Source organism: Sinocyclocheilus grahami, unplaced genomic scaffold (assembly GCF_001515645.1).
Source record: "Sinocyclocheilus grahami isolate Dianchi unplaced genomic scaffold, SAMN03320097.WGS_v1.1 scaffold659.1, whole genome shotgun sequence".
In the NCBI taxonomy this organism is placed as follows: Eukaryota; Metazoa; Chordata; class Actinopteri; order Cypriniformes; family Cyprinidae; genus Sinocyclocheilus; species Sinocyclocheilus grahami.
The window spans coordinates 462,798-483,743 of record NW_015505838.1 but is presented as its reverse complement, the minus strand read 5'-3'; the positions used below and the strand labels follow the sequence as shown (position 1 = coordinate 483,743).

Here is a 20,946-nt window from a genome sequence, read left to right as displayed (position 1 = left end):
AGATGCGGCCACATTTACCATTGTCAAATCTTCTCAGACAAAATCACATCATTTCAATGGAATCCATGAGATAGGGAATTTCAAGTGAGGGCGAAAGATTTCCCCATGCAGATTTCTCATTGTGTTCAAGCTGGTTATGTGGTTGCCAACAGAAAGTATTGACCAACAAAAAGCTGCTTGGTTTGAAAGTGACTTCTGTGTGAGCTGTGCTTCATACATCACTACACTATTGACAACAGACCTAATTTGCCATTAAAACTGAGGTAATGTGACCGCACCTTAAGCTAATGGCGCAATAATCTAATAAATATAAAGACATATACAAATATTGGGAAAAATAATTAATTCTGAATCCCACTGAACTTTTTAACACTTACCGATACATTATTGAATTAAAAACATTAATTGCAATCAACAATTCTCTCGTCCACTATCTTGGATTTTTGTTTTCTGCTGAGCCTGTCACAATTCGTTCTGGGATTGCCTTTTCCTCATGGCAAAAACGTGTGAATGTCACTTTGTATAAAAGTGTCTGTCAGATGCATAAATGTAAAGGCAGAGGCAGTTCACTAAGTTGTGGAACAGAGCGACAGTTTTCTAAAGACTATTACTCAGCCTTAACAGAAATCTTGAACAAAGTGCTGAAGTGTAAAAATGTACTCCGATGTAGTGGGAGCAAATGATGATAGGGTAACTTATATAAGAGATAAACTATCACACCAAGACATTTAATATACTGACTTTACTGTATTCCCTGTTTGTTTTGGCCCTGTGTAGCGTCTCATCAGCGGATATGTGGCTACACTGATGTATGTATTTTGGATGTAGTTGCACACCCAATGACGTACAGTAGCTCATCAAATTGATTTTCATATTGGTGGTGTGGCCACCCATTGTTAAAGCTGATAGAGAACTTCCTGTTAATCTTGTGTTTCAGGAATTTTGTCAGGCAGGAAAATCCCAGTGGGGAATCTTAATGAACTTACCATGCAGTGTGCAGATTTGATTAACTAATCAGCACAGACAAGTGAGTTACAAGGCACATGTATTTTTTTGTGACCTGATGCAGAAGGCCTATATTTATGTTGTTTGTAATAGATGTTCAAATTATTATTTTTTTTTATTAATTTTGGCCTGTGGTATCTAACTGTCAGTGCTGGAAGTACACAATTCATGGGACTGATTCCAGCATATTTTTGTCTCAGGATAAATGCATAATAATTACAATATGGGTGAAAAACTAGACATGTTAACCGTTTTAGGCTGACTATATAGGATGTAATGACCCCCTTACTCATACTGTATTTATATTAAAAAGCTCACCGTAGTTTTGTCACGAATCTGAAGGAAGGACTCAAATGCAGAGTGAGTGTTAACAGATTTATTGAGACAGACTTGACGAGAGATGGTGAGGAGAGGGGTGAACACAGTCCAAACACTAGTCAGGGAAAGACTTGAAAGACAGGCAGGCCTGGGTGATCGGCCACAGAGTTCAGTCCAGGATGGCAGACCGCCAGAGAGCAGTGGAGGCCGGAGGTAAGCAGTGGTGGCCTGACACTCCTCACCACTCGTGATGTATCAGGCACTGCACAGGCCTAGCAGCGTGGCAGACCCAGGGAGATGACCAGTAGCTCAGCCTGCAAGTCAGAACAGAATAGGACGGGACTAGACTGGGGACTGACAAGAAACGAAATACAAACACAACAAACAATCTGGCTGGGAGAATACAGGAACACGTCGAATAGGAGTGCTAGCAAACACGCAAGTTGAAACAATGAACTGACAACACAAGAGAGGAAAGGAGCAGAGAACAGGAGACAACACTCAGACAAACGAGGACTGAACAAGGGGGCGTGGCAACAGAAACAAGGAGGCAGGACAAAAGCACATGGCAGACAACAACAAAGACAGAGCCATGTGCACACAAGGATCCTGACAGTACCCTCCCTCCAATGGATGCCTGAACAAAGAGAGCAAACACTGGGCAAAGAGGAACAAGGAGGTACTAACAGGTGGGGAACAAAACTTGAAGTCCCAGAATAGCCGGGACACATAGGGACAGGAGCCTGACTGGAGGTGCCTCTAGATGCAGGAATTGGCCTAACTGGTCTGGGCTTCCAGCTGGGCATAGCGACGGGGCAGTCTTGGGAGCGTTCCTTTGAACTGTGGAGATGTCCTCCTTAGCTTCACGGACGGACACAGGACTTGACTTTAGAATGCACTTGGGGGCTGGTACCTGCCCTGGGCGGGATTTGACACTGCGACTGCTCTCTCAGGAGCGGACTCTGGAGGCTCCAGGACTAACACCGGAGCGGGCTCTGGGGCTGGAGCCCTCTCTGGGCTGAACTCGGGGGCTGGAGCCCACATGGGAGTGGACTCGAGAACTACTCTCACCACGGCAAGGGTGGCGAGAATCTTCCTTGTGGACTTGATTAGGTTGGCAAGAGATTCAGAAAAGGCCTCAGCGGCTATGACAACGGGCTGCTTGGGAACGGCCTCCATGGCTGTGACTGGGAGAGCGGGGTGCTCGGAGATGGCCTCCATGGCCAAAACATTAAGAGCAAGCCGCTCCGGAACAGCCTCTGGGGGCACAACAGGAACAGCAGGAAACACAGAGATGGCCTCCTTGAGCATAACAGGCTGAACGTGAGCCACTGGAATAGCCTTCGTGGCCAACACAGTGAGAGTAGGCTGTTCTGAAATGGCCTCTGTGGACATGATGTGACTAGCAGGAACATTCTTAGTCTCGACATGACTGGTGGAAATCTCATCCGTGGATGCAACTGGGAAAGCAGGCGGCTTGGAATTGGCTTTTGTGACTGGAACAGGCAAAATGAAATCCTCTTCCTCAGCTTCCGAGGCCATGACAGAAGAAGCGGCTAGCTTGGGAAGCGCCTCGGTGGACATGACGGAACACATTCTGTGGACAAGACAGGATTAATAAACGTGGCTTCAGTGGATCTAACAGGAAGGGCATAAGATTGTACAGCACAGGCCGTTTTCTTCCTCTTCCGACGGATAGAAACCGCATAATTGACGACCTCTGTAGTATCTGTAGCCAACTCGGCCATCTCTGGCGGAGAGGTAGTGATCTTGGTCTTCTCAGTGGAGACAGGAATTGGCCCAGCAGAATGAGACAAGTCGAGAACAGACCCTATAGACTGAGGGACAACACTAGACTTGACTGATTCTTGAATAACAGGAGTGCACTTGACTCTGGGAAGACAGAAGTTGACTTGGTAGACTCAGAGCTGTCTGGTACAAACCTCATTGACTGAGTGATGACTGTGGTAGACAACTTGTTCCTGGATTACAATAGTGAAGGTGACTGATTCAGGGATGGCTGAAGTTGACTCTGGCTTAGAATTGACTGGATAGCTGCCAACTTGGCCATCTTGGAAATGACTGGAGTGGGCATGACTGCTCCGGAGTGACTAGATCAGGCTCAACTGGCCTTGGAGTGACTGGAGTAGGCTTGACTGGAATAGAGATGTCAGCAGTGCTCCTGACTATCTATGGGAAGGCTGAGGTTGATTCTACAGACTCAGAAACAACTTGTGTGTCTGGGAGATGACATCATTTGGCTTCACTGTTTCAGGGGAAACATGAGCAACCTCAGTAGACTCAGTGTCAGAGTCATAAATGGATGCAGCAGACTGAAGAGCCCTCTTCCTTCTCGAGTAAACTATCTGACATCTAATTTTTCTTTAATAAATTAGGGTAATCCATCAAGCTTGGTGGACATGACATGACAGGCAGGAACACATTCTGTGGACATGGCAGCGTTCATAAACATGGCTTTAGTGGATATAACAGGAAGGGCATTAGATTGCACAGCACGGGCCGTTTTCCTCCTCTTCTGACGGATAGAAACAGCATAGTTGACCACCTCTGTAGTATCTGTAGCTAACTCGGCCATCTCTGGCAGAGAGGTAGTGATCTTGGTCATCTCAGTGGAGACAGGAATTGGCCCGGCAGAATGAGACAAGTCGGGAACAGACCCTATAGACTGAGGGACAACACTAGACTTGACTGATTCTTGAATAACAGGAGTGCACTTGGATGACTCTGGGAAGACAGAAGTTGGCTTGATAGAGCTGTCTGGTACAAACTTCTTTGACTGAGTGATGACTGTGGTAGACACAACTTGTTCCTGGATTACGGTAGTGAAGGTGACTGATTCAGGGATGCCTGAAGTTGACTCTGGCTTAGAATTGACTGGAACTGACTAGATAGCTGCCAACTTGGCCATCTTGGAAATGACTGGGGCAGGGTTGACTGGATCAGGCTCTAGAGTGACTGGAACGGGCTTGACTGGCTCTAGAGTGACTGGATCAGGCTCGATTGGCTCTAGAGTGACTGGCTCTGGCTTGACTGGCCTTGGAGTGACTGGAGTAAGCTTGACTGGAATAGAGATGTCAGCAGTGCACCTGACTATCTCTGGGAAAGCCGAGGTTGATTCTACCGACTCAGAAACAACTGGGACTGACTTGTGTGTCTGGGAGATGACATAATTTGGCTTCACTGTTTCAGGGGAAACATGAGCAAACTCAGTAGTCTCAGGGGTGACTGAGAAGGTGTCAGAGTCATAAATGAATGCAGCAGACTGAAGAGCCCTCTTCCTTCTTGCCCTTCGCTTCTGAGTGGGAGTCAGAAGAGGATCTTGGTCTTGACTTGACAAGGGAAGTGGGGCGGAGTGGTTGCTGCATGCTGGCTTAGGTGGAGGAGGCATTCCCCACTGAATGCGATGACCAAAGATACCTGGAGAAGTCCCAGAAATTCAAAATCTTGAGGCTAGCCATCTCCCACTTAGGCACAGGCTCATCCAAGCAGGCATTGAAAATGTCTTTGAGGGTGGTATCATAATCAAGCCCCCTTGACATGGTCCAGAAAAACTGGGCAAATGCACCTATATCCCAGTCCTGTTGGCGAAGGTTAGCCAGACCTCAATCTCTCCCGGGCATTAGCAGGTGGCAGGATCTTGATGCTCATTCTGCGGAGTCCAATGGCGGTCAGTTTGTTCTGTCACGAATCTGAAGGGAGGACTCAAATGCAGAGTGAGTGTTAACAGATTTATTGAGACAGACTTGCAGGCAAGATGAGAGATGGTGAGGAGAGGGGTGAACACAGTCCAAACACTAGGCAGGGAAAGACTTGGAAGACAGGCAGGCCTGGGTGATCAGCCACAGAGTCCAGTCCAGGATGGCAGACCGCCAGAGAGCAGTGGAGGCAACAAAGTAGGAGGCCGGAGGTAAGCAGTGGTGGCCTGACACTTCTCACCACTCCACACTCGTGATGTATCGGGCACTGCACAGGCCTAGCAGCATGGCAGACCCAGGGAGATGACAAGTAGCTCAGCCTGCAAGTCAGAACAGGGCAGAACAGGACTAGACTAGACTGGGGACTGACAAGAAACAAAATACAAACACAACGAACAATCTGTCTGGGAGAATACAGGAACACAACGAATAGGAGTGCTAGCAAACACGCAAGTTGAAACAATGAACTGACAACACAAGAGAGGAAGGGAGCACAATATAAAGGGGCAGAGAACAGGAGAAACAGGTGACAACACTCAGACAAACAAGGAGTGAACGAGAGGGACAGGTGACGACACTCAGACAAATGAGGACTAAACAAGGGGGCGTGGCAACAGGAAACAAGGAGGCAGGATGAAAGAAGCACATGGCAGACAACAACAAAGACAGAGCCATGTGCTCACACACAACGCAAACAAGGAAACATGAAACAGAGACAAGACAGATAGGGCAGGATCCTGACAAGTTTTGCAAGAGTATTTATTGCTTGCAAAAACTCAAGTCAAAATACTGTTTCCGACTGTGGAGCACACTGTATCTTCTTCAGTGTATTGAAATGCTTAATTTGAATTACTGTGTGCTTGTCTCTTTAATTGTTTACAGCTGTCTTTACAGCTGTAAAGGTCAACAACCGGGCTGGGGACTTGCTGTCTTGCGATCTTGTCCATGTTGCACAGTGTGCTTTCTGAATTTGTTCTTGAATAAGATAAATTTTTCATTTAATCTGACTCCAAGGCCAGATTAATTCAAGATCACTTATATATGATAAGATATATATGTATGTGTGTATATATATATGTATGTATGTGTGTGTGTATATATATATGTATGTGTGTGTATATATATATATATATATATATATATATATATATATATATATATATATATATATATATATATATATATATATATATATATATATATATATATATATATATATATATATATATATATATATATATATATATATATATATATATATATATATATATATATATATATATATATATATATATATATATATATATATATATATATATATATATATATATATATATATATATATATATATATATATATATATATATATATATATATATATATATATATATATATATATATATATATATATATATATATATATATATATATATATATATATATATATATATATATATATATATATATATATATATATATATATATATATATATATATATATATATATATATATATATATATATATATATATATATATATATATATATATATATATATATATATATATATATATATATATATATATATATATATATATATATATATATATATATATATATATATATATATATATATATATATATATATATATATATATGTATGTGTGTGTATATATATATATATATATGTGTGTATATATATATATATATATATATATAATAAACATCAGACAGAATTGTGAATGTACAGAATTATCCAGATATATATTTACAGAATTAGATATTACTTTGATTATGAAGAAAGTTATTTATTTTTGATGCAGTGTAACCTGGTTCAACTGTAGGCTGTTTACAGTTGGCAAGCAATGCTGCAGCTTAGCGCATTAATATAGATGTGTTCTGATGTGTTCAACTGATTGGACATGGCTCGTCAAATCATATTCATAATGCATTACTCTTTTGAGATTGTTTTAGTGCAAGTGTTGCATTTTATTTTGCACTTATTTTGTTTGTGAATAATCTGATTCTGTAGTTTGTGTCCAAGTGCATCAAAATATGTATATAATGAGAATATTATAATGTAGGATATGTTTACAATATTTAATTTACTGGAGTATCAAAAAAGTAATTAGACCACTGTTATTTAATGCTTATACTATGGGGGATGTTGAAAGCTTGAATCTGATTTGTTGATGAACCTAAAGTGCAATCATGTTTTAGGAAACACACAGCTAAAGTGGTTCCAGTCAGGTCTTGGCCGCATTACAGTTCTATATGTTCCAGTTCTAAATTTGACAAAAACCAAAAGCATTGCGTTTGGATGAAATTCAAAATTTTTATTCAAACCACAGTTAAATCTGTCTGTAAAGAGTGTGCCTATTGAACAGGTAGAGGAAACCAGACTTCTTGGAGTTATACTAGACAGCAGGCTGAAGTCGTCAAAACAGAAAAGATGGTAACAGTTATGGGAAGAGGTCTATCGGTCTCAAATTGTGTGAACAATGGTTCTTACTTATTCAGATTACTGTCCAGTGGTTTGGTCATCAAGTAAAGATTTGGAAAAATGACAGTTAGTCCAGAACAGAGCTGCACGACTCACTCTAAACTGTAATAGAAGGGCTAATATTATAAGAATGCACAAAACTTTAGGTTGGCAACTGGTGAAGGATAGAACAATTATTTCCCTGATTTGTTTTGTAAGAAATATTTCAGTATCTAGAGTTCCCAATGTCCTGTACTGTCGACTTTTGTATAGTAGTGCTAGTCATAATTTTAACACCAGGCGTGCATCAAAAGGATGTTTTTTACTTCCTGTTTCAAAAACCAATGCAAAGATTTGCCATTGGATATTACATATTTTTAATTAAAATGAGGTTTAAAAAAAATTTATAGGATATTTAATGACGCAATATATAGTAAATTGTTGGTTTTGAATGATTTTTGTGTTTGTATGTTTTATTGACTTTTATTGTTGTGGATTAATGTAATTTTGTATTTTTTTTTTTACTGGTTGGACCCCAGAAAGAACAGCCATTACTACCTTGGTAGTGGCTAATGGGCCAAATAAACAAAAAAAATAAAATATCACTTTGTCAGATGATTTCAGTTATTTCAAATGTCCTTATTACCTATAACAGCAAAAGAACCTCTTTACTTCACTTCGTGTCAAAGCTGCATTACCACCTCAGGTGTGCATTATTTTTCTACAAAGTCATTGGCCTGTCATCAATTATTCCTTATGTAAAACATCATTAGAATGATTTTCCAGCAAAAATAACAATATTGTGATAATGCGTACTCATATCTTGATATAAAATTACCTACACACCACTGATACTGCTTTATTCTGTTGATCTGAAGATTTCTTGGTTACAGCAACTGATTTCAATCTCTGTAATCTTTGTATTCCTGGAATGTTTCGCAGTCCATTATTGTAGGTATGATAAGTAGTGTTTTCAGCATTGAGAAATACAGAGTGAAGAGGCTGATGTGAAATATGTGATTGTTTGAACAGCCGACCTTTATTTTGGCATTTTAATGTGATTTAAAGTGCAGGTTGACTATCCCTTGTAGCGTAGTTTACATTAACATATGGAAAATGGATATTTATATCCTCTTTAGACTTTTAAATGTAAATCAGTTGAGCTGCAGACCTCTTCAGACAGCCCCCAGCAAAGAACGAATCAGCTCTGTGTAACAAACAACATATGGGCTTGTTGAATTACTGTAGAGGTGGGACTGCGGATTTGTCTCTATGTGGCCTATGGATGTGAATGGCAGCATAGTCGTATTAGAAGCATGTTCTCCTAGCTTATATGCTATCTTCCTGACACCTTGCTAGACTAAATGGAGTCTTCTGTTTTGCATTACGCAAGGAGCAAGTGCACATGTTAGTCATCCAGAAGGTGTTCTTCCACCTCGCGTGGACCATATCATAAGTCCTTTTTAACTCCCCTTCTGTTCTCAGGAATGTGTTGTCTTATGCCACTGAGCATATGGTAATTGAAAACACATTGAGAACCTTGTGCATGTGTAGTTTACCACTGAACTGTTTCAGGCCTATTCGGCAATTTGCTTTATTTCACGGTTCTGATATTCAGCAACTTGTTTCTCTTTTTCTAAGTAAACACCCGCAACACTAATTATGCCAACATCTGTTTGATTAGCTTGCATGGTATGTTTGAAGATTAGAATGCAAAGCGGACTGACATGTAATGGTGTTTACAGTGCATTGTGTCAGAAAACTTGTTTTGTCATCAAATACATAATACTGTGTTCAGAAGGGTGCAATCTCAACACTTGCGTCAGTTACACCTACTGTTGCTATAAACAAGCTTATTCAGTGGTTGCTCAAGTTTCCATCACATGCCTTCAGACAGGCAGCAATATTCTGACTTTTAAGAGTATTTGACTCAATTTAGCTCTTTGCATTCTGAACTGCAAAGAAGCGTTGATTTTTACAAACCAGGTTTAAACCACTTTTTTTTTTGTAATGCATCTTCTGATACATCAAATGGTTTAACCAGAGATATTTCTTTTTTCATCCTGCATTTAACTCATCTGTGACATGCAAATTACACAGTATTGTCTCATTATCAACATATGGAGTGTTTATGGAGCATTCACAATATGGATGAATGGAAGAATAAGTCTTTTTTTTTTTTTTTTTTTTTTTTTTTTTTTAAACATATATTGGCCATTGTTGTCTCATACATCTTGTAAGATGCTCACAAGAGCCTAATTTTCAGTTTTCTGTCCTCTGTTTTCTTTCCATACTGGCTATAGGCGTGTATAATATATTAGTACTTATTTTTTAATTAGTTTCTATTTATTATATTAGTATGCATGTATGTATTTGTTTGTTTGTAATGGAATGTTAGATATTTAGTAGCAAATGCCAATTTCTCTTATTTTTACATTTTAGATCACATTTTCAACCCTTTAATCTACATTTAATTAAATAATTAAATGTAATAGCACTGTCAAATATTTAGCAAATCTCAAAATTAATATTTTTTTCATACTGTACATTTTAGTGTTGTGAATTAATTTATAGTATTTAAGATTATTAATATTATTATTTTAGGGTTTTGTTAAAATAATAATATTATTATTATCTTTCAGCCATAACATTAAAATAATTATTGGCTTCGGAATCCGCCAGAAATTTAATATCGGTTTTCTGTCATTACTGTAACAAGTGAGTTACAGATACACTGGATATTGACTACAAAGAGACGGATCAGATTTTATTATTTGCAAAATGACATTGTGGACAGTCGATCCTGAAGATCAGATGTAAAACCCAATTCAGATTTGTGTGCACAGTGTGAACAAACCCTTAATGACGAACAGTTTTACATGGGTAATATATCACCCATGCTGTCTAGGTGGAAAAGCAGTGATTTCATGGACGGCCAGACAGGAGGGTTGATCTATGCATGAGAATGGTCCTTGGTTGGACCTGATCCAGCCTTGGGTCATGCTAACTGGTCCTGACCTCTCACCTTTTAGCCAAGGGAGGTTAATGATAGCGGACCTGTAACTGGAGCTGTTACATCCGAGTCAGTTCTCAGCAGGGTGTAAGACTGAACAAACAAACACGCACACAGACACACATATCTTCCAGTGCAAAGGTTGAGTGCAGACCGTGAAGTCTTGTGTCTCTCTGATCTAGAGGGGAAACCCACATCTGAGCATGGTTTTTCGCTGGATAACTCTGAAGCCAAATCTGCCTGGGGACCTGACATTATGCCCGAGCCACTTAAACTCACAAAAACAAAGAGAAGGAGAGAGTGGAGGGTGGTAAAGAGAGAGAGAGAGGGAGGGAGGTGACAAAGTAATAAATAGCTTGGGTCTGAATGGCCCCAACCTGATGGTTCCCTTCCCCCTCTTTTTTTTTTTTCTTAAAAAAAAACAAAAAAAAAACAGTTTGCTCTCTGAGGACTTGTTCATGAGTGGTATTTCCTTTAGGATAGGTTGGAGAGAGAGGGGTCTGTAGGTCTAAATTTGACTTTGTGATTGGCTAAGTTCAAAGTTAACCCACAGTTAAAATGTACCGTCTTCACTTTTCTTGTATGCAAATCACACAGCAATTACTGTTTTTATATGTCAGTATTTCACTGTATATTGTGTCAAATTTTGTATAATGTCCATATGACAGAAATTAACAATTCGAAAATTATACAAATCATGCAGTTAGTTAACGTCACATTTATTTAAGCAGAAACAGTGAACACAGAAAAATTTAGAAGCTTTGTTGATGTTGACGTCACCTGAAGTCCTTGCAGTCATCTAAATCTTTGTGAGAGGCTGGATCCAAACTGGAGCTGGCACAATCTTTAGTTACATCCTGAGGTAGAAACAGAATAAATAGTGTAGCTACTGCTCATAATATTTTAAGCTAAAGATAATCATGCACATTTGATCCGATATAACTATAGTACAAGGTTATGAGATGCATTATGTAAATGCTTGGCTAAAGAAATGTCTGAGCCCTGAACATTATCAGAAAGGCTATTTCAGAGTTTGAAACAATACAGAACTTGCAGTATGCAATACAGTATATAGCATGCTACCATGAATGATTCAGATTGCAGTATGTTGCAATATGCAATGATGTCTGCAAATGTTTTAAAAAGATGATTTTAATAGCTTCTGATTGTACCAACGCTTTTTTTAGTCATTGCGTAGTCATTTTTTGGTCATTCTGGTTATTTTGTAGGGATAGCAGAAATAATGAAACATTGGTAATAATACACTTAAATTAAACATACTGACTGTGGTCATATCATATTAGCACACACAATTCAATTCTTTACCTGTTCCGAAAATATGTCTAGATTCAGTAATGTTGAAGTGTTGAATGATAAATTAAATGTACTGTATCACTGTTATATGTATCACATATTCTACTGAATGCAACTTCAACGTTTGCATTCTATTTGAATTGTATCCAACTGTGTAAATTTAATAATTTAATTGACATTAGTAATAACGTGTCAAAGATATCCAAGGCAAAATTTAAAAAAATTTGTGGCTAATCATTTTCTTAAAGGGTTGGCTCACTGGTTTTTTTCTAGGCTTGATTGTGTTTATGGGGTGCAGTCTACCATGTGCTAATGCTTAGTTTAAAAAATATATATTTTTCACATAATTTACCTTTATTCCACAACGCTCTGTCCCTTCTCTGAAAAACGCGCTGATCATTTCCTGCTTTTATGAAGCCCCGCCCTCAGAAATAGGCGATGGGCTCTGATTGGTTTGCTAGACCAGTGTGTTGTGATTGGCTAAACCGCCTCTAGTGCGCGTCTAAGCGTCCCGCCCCTCACCTCAGCGGCATGTGCTCCAGTTCTATTGTAAACAATGGCGTTGTTAATATCGCTTATCAGTTTGAGCCGATTGAGAAGCAGAGGATATTACTGAAGAGGATCGTGCAGAACCTGTGCAAGCACGGCTTTAATGGTAGGCCTATGTTTTTTGTTTGTTGTTGTCTTATACTTTTAGATATGCTGTTATTTGTAAATGCTACTGCTTATGTTAGCTTTTAATATATGGTTTTAGTGTATTTAGTATATACCTCTAGTTTTGTCTTCCTCTCTAAGGTTTGTTACATCACGAACCCGGGAAGTAATTTGTTGTAGTCCCTACCATCCGTTAGGCATTAAACTGCCAGAATTTTAAAAGATGATATCTCCGTTTGCATTGAACTTTCAGCTTCGTAACTTTGCAGATATTGTTTATGGTCAAACAGCAACATTACACACTAACTAACGTTAAAAAAGTGAAATCGCAATCAACCACCCCTTTAATAAATGAGCACATACCAAAAGTGTTAGTTATCAATTATGTCCCCCTTTACTGAATATGTGCACAGGATGTTTGTTTAAATATGAGGGAAAGCCATTTTAAACGCATCATTCTTTGTTTGTATTTTTCCCAGAATTCTCGCCAGCTACTCTTCATAGTGAGCCACTACATGACATTATTAGTGGATGGAGTCTTTCTAGGGGTCAGGAAAAGCATTGCTCTTGGCCTTTCAGTTTCATTGGACTGTATGGATTGTGGCAGTTTAACTACAGAATATTACTGTTACATCAGTTTCAGAGATTTTTTTATGTGCTAATAATAATTTATTGTAAAAATATTGCATGTTAGTATCTGTTTTATGGCTTTACTCCCAAATAATCTATGAAGTCGTAATTAAAACTAGATCTCCTTAGGCCGCACATTGTTGAAGTTTATAGATGCCTTACAGCTGTGGATGGATATATGTAAATGCATTTCAGATGTTTAAAACCATATGCATATACACTGATTACACTCAATGCAAATGGAAAAGATGCCATGAAATCCAAAGAGGTTTTAGAAATGACCTCCTCACACAGTTTAATAGAACAGGACTCTCCTCGATGGGTTGCTCCGTATCATTTTTCTTGCCTGCAGGCAATATCAAATCCCATACGATTTGCAGTCTACACTTAATGGAAAAGCAAAGCAACGCTTCACACCAGTGTCGATCCACTCTTAGCGTAACACTCACTTTCCAATTTTTTGAGATTCATATCACTTCATCTTTATCTTGGGTGAAGCCTGTGATTTCACTGCCCAGTACCTGCAGCCTGGACTTAAAATCTGAGGCCGTGAGAAGATAGATGGATAATGGAGCAGACAAGAAGATGAGTTTAAGCTGGTCAGTGACTTCAGTTTGGATCCTCCTAGTAGACAGTGTTGGAGTTGGAAAAATAAATGGAATGGAAAAAGATAGATGTGCCAGTTGGTTGTATCATAATTTTGAATTGAGCAATGTCAAATGAAAGTCACATATTCCATATATCTTTTGTGGTTAATAGTTTAAGGAATCTAATTCAGTTGCAGAAATGAATTGCAATACTTAGTGTATTGCACAAGATTGAAAGAATTACAATAGCTATATTTGGACCTGAGTATCAGTAATTATTGAAACATGCAATGTATTTAGAGTTCTTAAAATATATTGCAGTATTCGTGGCATCTGAATAAGCTATTTGTAAGAATCAGCCCCATACTGCTTCTACTTCATTCAGTAAGACCTCCATGCCAACTACACCATGTGCTACTGGTTAGCAGGACGGCAAGGGACTCTGATAGCATCACTCCCTCCTTCCTTCTGTCTGAAACAACTCTGATTCTTCCATCCTGTTGATAGACTGCCAGAGTCATGCCAGACCAAGAACACAGTATAAAATACGGTGCTTCTTCAGGACAGTTCCTTTGAGGTGTGTTTACTTAAGAAATGAAGTCAGTGATCAGAATGAAATATATGTGTAGCCAGTCAAGTCATCTTCCATGTCCTCTTTGAAAGTAGGGCTTTTTATTATTGAATTAAAGAACACATACAGGCTAATTTGCAGTGAGGTTAAGACACACAGCCAGTGATCAAAAGAGGGGTGTCTATAAAATAGAAGTTTCTGGGTTATAATAGTTACGTCAACATTTTTGTTTATATGAGTCAGTGCTTGTTAAATTGAAACTGTTATTTTGCCTTGTATTGTGGATTTATTTTCTTTTTTTTAAACCGATGCTACTGTCTGTCTCCTTGCTAATCACTTATTTCCTCCACAGATGTCACGTGGCAAATAAAACATGCCCAAAGAATCACAGCTGGAGTAATCGCTTGTGCAGATGTGTGCCACTACCCGACACCCTTTTTTCAAAGCCACATTCTGGTAAGTGCTAATGCACATGTTTACAGCCTTACAGTGCTGTGTTTTGTATGTGTGTCTGAGCGTGACTGTATGAAAGAGAAACAAACCTACTGAAAGAGGGATCCAACTGATGAGAGAACTTCTATTAATTGAATTATTTCAGCACTATTGGACTTTATGCAACATAATTTGGCACACAGTCACCAGTACAGAAATATATCCATTTACAAGAGAGAAAAAAGTTTGTAAAATTATTATATTAACCATTTTGGCCAGCTGATATACAGTATATTTGTCTTCTTGGATGTCATGAAAATATTTGAAGCATTTTAGTATATATGACAAATTAATTAATTAATTTGCTTAAGTTACTGCATTTAGAACAGCTTATTTATTTTAAATTTAAATGTATGCATTTAGCAGACGCTTTTATCCAAAGCGACTTAGAATGCATTTAGACTATACATTTTTTTTATCAGTATGTGTTCCCTGGGAATTGAACCCACAATCTTTGTGCTGCTAACACAATGCTCTACCACTGAGCCACAGGAACCTAAATTAATTTGATAATATAAAAACGTATATAAAAAGGAAATGTATTGGAATGTATAATATTGGAATGGGTGGTGACCGTGCAAACCTTGGCAGTTTATTGAGTGAGGGGACTGTGACGATTTGTTAATCTAATGAATAATTGATTTGTTAAATCAAATAAAAATTAGTGTGTCAGATTGGTCGAGACGCTACAGTGTCCACTCTGGAATTTAGGAAATAGTTTATCATGAAGGCAGAGCACAATCACGGAGCGAAACTCAGCAATCAACACCCTGACTACGTGTCAACAAAACAAAGCCTACAAAAACACGGTTGCGTTTCTGTAGAGAGGAAAGCTGCCATAATAGCTGCTTTCAGCTTTGTGGCAATTGTTCAAGCCAAACAAAAAACATCCCCAGCAAAGTGTGCTCATTTAAAATGGAATAATTACTCATTCTAACCCTTCTAACTGATCTCAAACCTGAGGTCTTGTGCAGGTGGAGCATGATGTAATTCAGGTTCAGTGCGATGGTAGTGACATACTTGTCTTCCTTACGCTTAGTAAATATGACAGTTCAAACCTGTTGTGGATATAGCAGTCTGTTGGTTTATGCACACAGCATAAGAATGCATAGAAGACCCTAAGGCTAAAATAGGAATAAAAATGTGTGAGTGCAGTTTAAAACAGTTGCACACATATTGGGGCATTATATTAAATTTGAAAAGACAGCTTGATTTAGTGTGGATGGTTATGTTCCTATAGCATACTCGCCAATTTTGTTGACTGTCATGCTGAAATGGAATAATAGATTTGCGTTCAGCTCCACTGTAGGGGTTTGGGGAGTGAAACCGGTCAAATTAATCTTTGCTAAAGTAGACACACTAGGAGGAATGTTTCGGGACTGTTATTCTTTTTGCTTGCTTCATGGAAAAGTCCCACATCACCTTTTACTTGGCTCAATCTGTGACAGATAAGCTTTATACTGCATACAGTAATAGCACATTACCTTGTGGGTCAGCTTATTTTGACCACTAACAGTATTACGGATTCACCTCTTTCCAGTTGTGTAATTTCATATGTTCCCTCTCAAACATATAAATGTTCAAATGTAGCAAGATCTTCCTCTGCTGCAGTGGCAGGTTACATAAGATGAACTGATGCTATACTGATATGAATAAATGATAAATGGTCATCTTGTTTCCTCTAGTACTCTGTACTCATAAAAAAATTTTTATGACATTACCTAAACTGTGATTTGTACATCTTAATCATTATTTTCAACACATTTTGTAACCTGAAGTAACTTTGCCATGTTCAGTTATTTTCTTTCTTTCTTTTTATTCATTATGATATCAGAACAGTTGTATGTATCACCCAGACTCTTTTGACTTCTAAAATCTAAAAAAAAAAAAATGTTTATTACTGAATATGTGTAATCATTGCAAGTATGAAATGTAGTTTTGAATGTATTTTTGAATACATTAATAGGTCCTCACAAAGTGAGTGTCTTGTCTTTGGCCATAAAGAAGTTGGTGCCCAAAAATGATTTTGCACAGACTGCATCTGATCTGCTCAATTCCAGTGACCCAAATTATATATCTACCCTCATTTAGCCAAACTTAAAATAAATAAAAATAAAAACCATTTATCCAGTCTTTGAATACCCTAAAAGTGTTTCAGAAACAACAATCTAAATCCAACACCTGCAGAAATGTGCGCCCCATGTTATTCTAACCAATATAAATGCTGACTTGAATCTCAATTATGGTAAATGAGGTAAACCCCATATCTCTCAGAGGGAATACATTCTGTGAAATCATATATGTGAGTTGAATCCACAGTGACATATTTAAAAAAATCCCTCTGTGTTGTGAAAGAAGTTTTTAAAATGTGGTTATTCCAACAAAACCAGACCAGTATGGTACCTTTCCACTGAAAACCAAATATTGTTTTTTATTTACGGTAACTGAGCAGTTTCCCAAGAGAAATGTCTTGAAACGTCAACGGCAAACCACACTACAATAATACCATTGACATGCCATGAATGTGACAACAACTTAAAGTTAAAATCATAATGGTTTAAATGACATAACAGTTTGTCTATTTTGCAAGGTTCTCTGCACATATGTAGAGCAACAACATGCTAACAAAAAGTTATATAAAAGTTTATAAACTCCTTCTACATGACTCTAATTCTTCGTAATGTGGCCGTGATTTATTTAATCATCAGAAACCACAAACACTCATGACAAGAATTCACTTTCTCTCTTCAGCCAAGTTCTTAGGCCATTTTGTACACTCCAAAACAAAGGAAGGAATATACTGTAGTGGAGTTGAATTAGCCACCGAATGTAATGTTTTCATCAAGATGTAAAGTAAAACATCTGTTTAGACCTTTTGGGGGTAGCATAAGGAATGCTGAGAAAGGCTGTATTGCTGAACAGTTTATCATGTCTGACAAATGTGCATGACATTGTTCTTTACTTGTGTAATGCTCTGGGAATTGGCCAGGTATTCCATAGCATTGACAAAAGATTTCCTCACACATGTAAAAATAAGTTGTAACATAAAATAAGGGCTTCTTTATTTCTCTTTTCTCCATCTGCAGACTTTGAGCAGGACTTCTGCGGTCCCGACAAAGAGCTGGATGAGGAGACTTGTCAGTGTGTATGCCAAAAAGAGCTGCGAACGGCAGGGTGTGGACCACACCGCTACCTGGACAAGAACACCTGTCAGTGTGTGTGTAAAGCGAAGCACTCTTCCTGCAAGCCTCATCAGAGCTTCAACAAGGACACCTGCCAGTGCACCTGCAGCAAGGTGTGTCCTAGTAGTCAGCCTCTCAACCGCACCAAATGTGTGTGTGAATGCACAGAGTCCCCTAACAAGTGCTTCTTAAAAGGAAGGCGGTTCCACCCGGGTACATGCAGGTGAGAAAAGAGTTTGCTGCTATTTATCAAATGTAAAACGATTGCCTTTTCAAATACTGAAGGAGAGTCATAATAGTCTGCCACTGGAGGGACAGAATGTCCCGCCCCAAACTCACGTCATTGGTTGAGTTCATGTTGCTGGTTCTGCCTCACTTTGCTGTATGAATTATGCTGACAGGGCATGCAGCCATTACAATTCCTTTTAGTTTTAGTCATCAGTTTGATATCTTTAATTTAATTTAAATATAATTTAATCAAATAATTTCCCATAATTATTTGATTTTATCTGAAAAAATTCACACAGCATTATATATAGAATATAGCCTATAGAAAGCAAGGAGGGAAAATAAAGGCTTGGTTTCATAAACAGTACGAGTTAAACCAGCTCCAAGATGATTAACTTAATGTTTAGTGTGACATGGCTTTTCATGCTCTTTCCCTCTTTGACCTGTGCAACTGAAAACCCTGCATTTCTATTAGTTTCAGTTTCTCAGCCCCAAGGCCCTGTACCATTACCTCATTTTAAGTTGATTTACACTGTTTATGTGAGAGCAGGATTCAAATGTCTTTGGTGGGGCCAAAAGTCTGTGGGGTAACAAATGAGGTCTTATTATTTATTAACATTGTTTAATGCATTTGTTAACATGAACTAACAATAAGCAATGTATTTTTTAAAAGCGTTTATTAATCTTTGTTAATGTTAGACAATATACAGTTGTTAATTGTTCATATTAGTTCAGTGCATTAAGTAATGTTACGGATGCAAAATTTGATTTTAAATATGTATTATTAAATGTTGAAATTAACATTAAGATTGCTGTAGAAATATTGTTCATTGTTGGATAATGTTAACTAATATATTATTGTGAAGTGTTACGATAGGTTCATAGCCTCTGTTTTGTCAAAGATTTACAGTATATTTGTATCCGTTTCATCATTTTATATTTTTTACATTTTATTATTAGCTTTTTTTGCACAGTGATCAACTTTCTACAAGTAATACTGTGAATGGTGTTTTTTGAATAGCTCTTGACAAAATGTTACTGCTGCACTTAAATGCTACAGTGATTATGTTTGATAGTAATACCATTTTTTTTCATCTCTTTTTCTTAGTTGTGTCAGGCCACCATGTAACGTGGACCCCAAGAAAAGAGGATGTAATGATAATGAGTATTTCAGTGAGGAACTGTGTCGCTGTATACCCACATACTGGGGGAGACTGAACTAAACACAACTAACAGCTCAGGTGGCGCTGAATACTAATGGACACGCTGGCATTTGGAGCAGTGCTATGTTCGACTGCTGCTTATCTGACTCACATGTGCTTGTCATGTGGACAAGCGTGGAGTAATGGGAGACAAGAAATGTCCGCATTCAACCCCACATATCAAGCATGGGGTGAGCTATCAAGGACCGAGAGAGATATTTCTAAAGGCTGGAGCCATGTTTTTTCATTGTTTTAATTGAATTGTCTATTCGTATTTGTCAGATAATGATTATATAATTTATTGCCATGAAATGTTTTGAAACTCCCTTGTTCATAGCATTCATTTCAAATCTCTGCGAAGAAAAAACACTGTGATCAATATTTTTGTATCATGTTAAGTCCCGTAAAATAAAGTATAATGTTGTATTATATATTGTTAACTTATTTATAAGCTAGACTATCTTATTGAAATAATACTGCACATGATTCAAATGTATTCAGTTTTGACTATCAAATATATGCGCCTATCATTCCAGATTAAATTCTATCAAACTGACAGTGCAAGCCAGCAAAAAGATTTTTTTTTTTTTTTGCTGGAAGCATTGCTTGTTGACAGTCTAAGACCATTACGCAAGTCAAGCAACAATATTGAAGACTCTGAATGGAAATACAGCACATAAACCTGGATATCGACCATTAATTGCTGAAAACCGGTGCTACTGTATATATATATGCAGTTCCATAAGAGTTACATGAGTGACAATATACGCTGGGATGAATGGAATCCACATCACGTCCAACCTGCCTACTTAAGAAAAAGCAGTTTTAAGTGGAGAAAGTCCTTTTAAGACTTTTGACCTCAGTAAATAAATACATAGGAGGAATGTGATTGGCCCAACTCCACTTGGTATCTGCTACAGTTTCAGCTTGACACTGTAAATATAATAAATCACCTCTGCTTCCATCCCAGTCTTTGTGTCTGAGTCTGCCAAAAGTGTGCATGTGATTTTTCACTGTTTCTCATTCAATAGAAAGTAGCTCCATAATGGAACCATAATCTTCATCCATCGGATGAGAAGTATTAAAAACAAGCTCTGGAGCTAAATCCAGCATGTCTTTTGTCTTCAAGCATATTCATACAGCAGGTGGCCTTAGTGGCATGCAAAAGTTTGGGAACCCCTTGCAGAATCTGTTGTTTTCAAAAGAAAAAACAAAATAAGAGAGATCATACAAAATGCATGTTATTTTTTATTTTGTACTGTCCTGAGTAAGATATTTTACATAAAAGATGTTTACATTTAGTCCACAAGAAAAAAAATAGCTGCAATTATTAAAATAACCCCATTCAAAAGTTTGGGAACCCTTGGTTCTTAATGCTGTGTGTGGTTACCTGGATGATCCATGGTTGTTCATGAGTCCCTTGTTTGTTCTGAACAGTTAAACTGAGCACTGTTCTTCAGAAAAATCCTCCAGCTCCTTCAGTTTTCCAGCATCTTTTGCATATTTGAACCCTTTCCAGCAGTGACTGTATGATTTTGAGATCCATCTTTTCA

General features: G+C 37.9%; 1 protein-coding gene across 4 annotated transcripts in view; it reads left to right on the top strand.

Annotated features, from left to right (window-relative positions):
- LOC107558783 (vascular endothelial growth factor C-like) overlaps window positions 1-20,357 on the top strand; it is a 36,782-nt gene extending 16,425 nt beyond the window's left edge. For all 4 annotated transcript variants that reach the window (XM_016242467.1, XM_016242466.1, XM_016242469.1 and 1 more), the window contains 3 exons: window positions 14,642-14,745; window positions 17,868-18,186; window positions 19,300-20,357. In XM_016242467.1, the coding sequence (XP_016097953.1) occupies window positions 14,642-14,745; window positions 17,868-18,186; window positions 19,300-19,414 (538 nt within the window). In that variant the 3' untranslated portion in view covers window positions 19,415-20,357. The remainder of the gene's footprint in view (window positions 1-14,641; window positions 14,746-17,867; window positions 18,187-19,299) is intronic.
- Window positions 20,358-20,946: the final 589 nt, after the last annotated feature.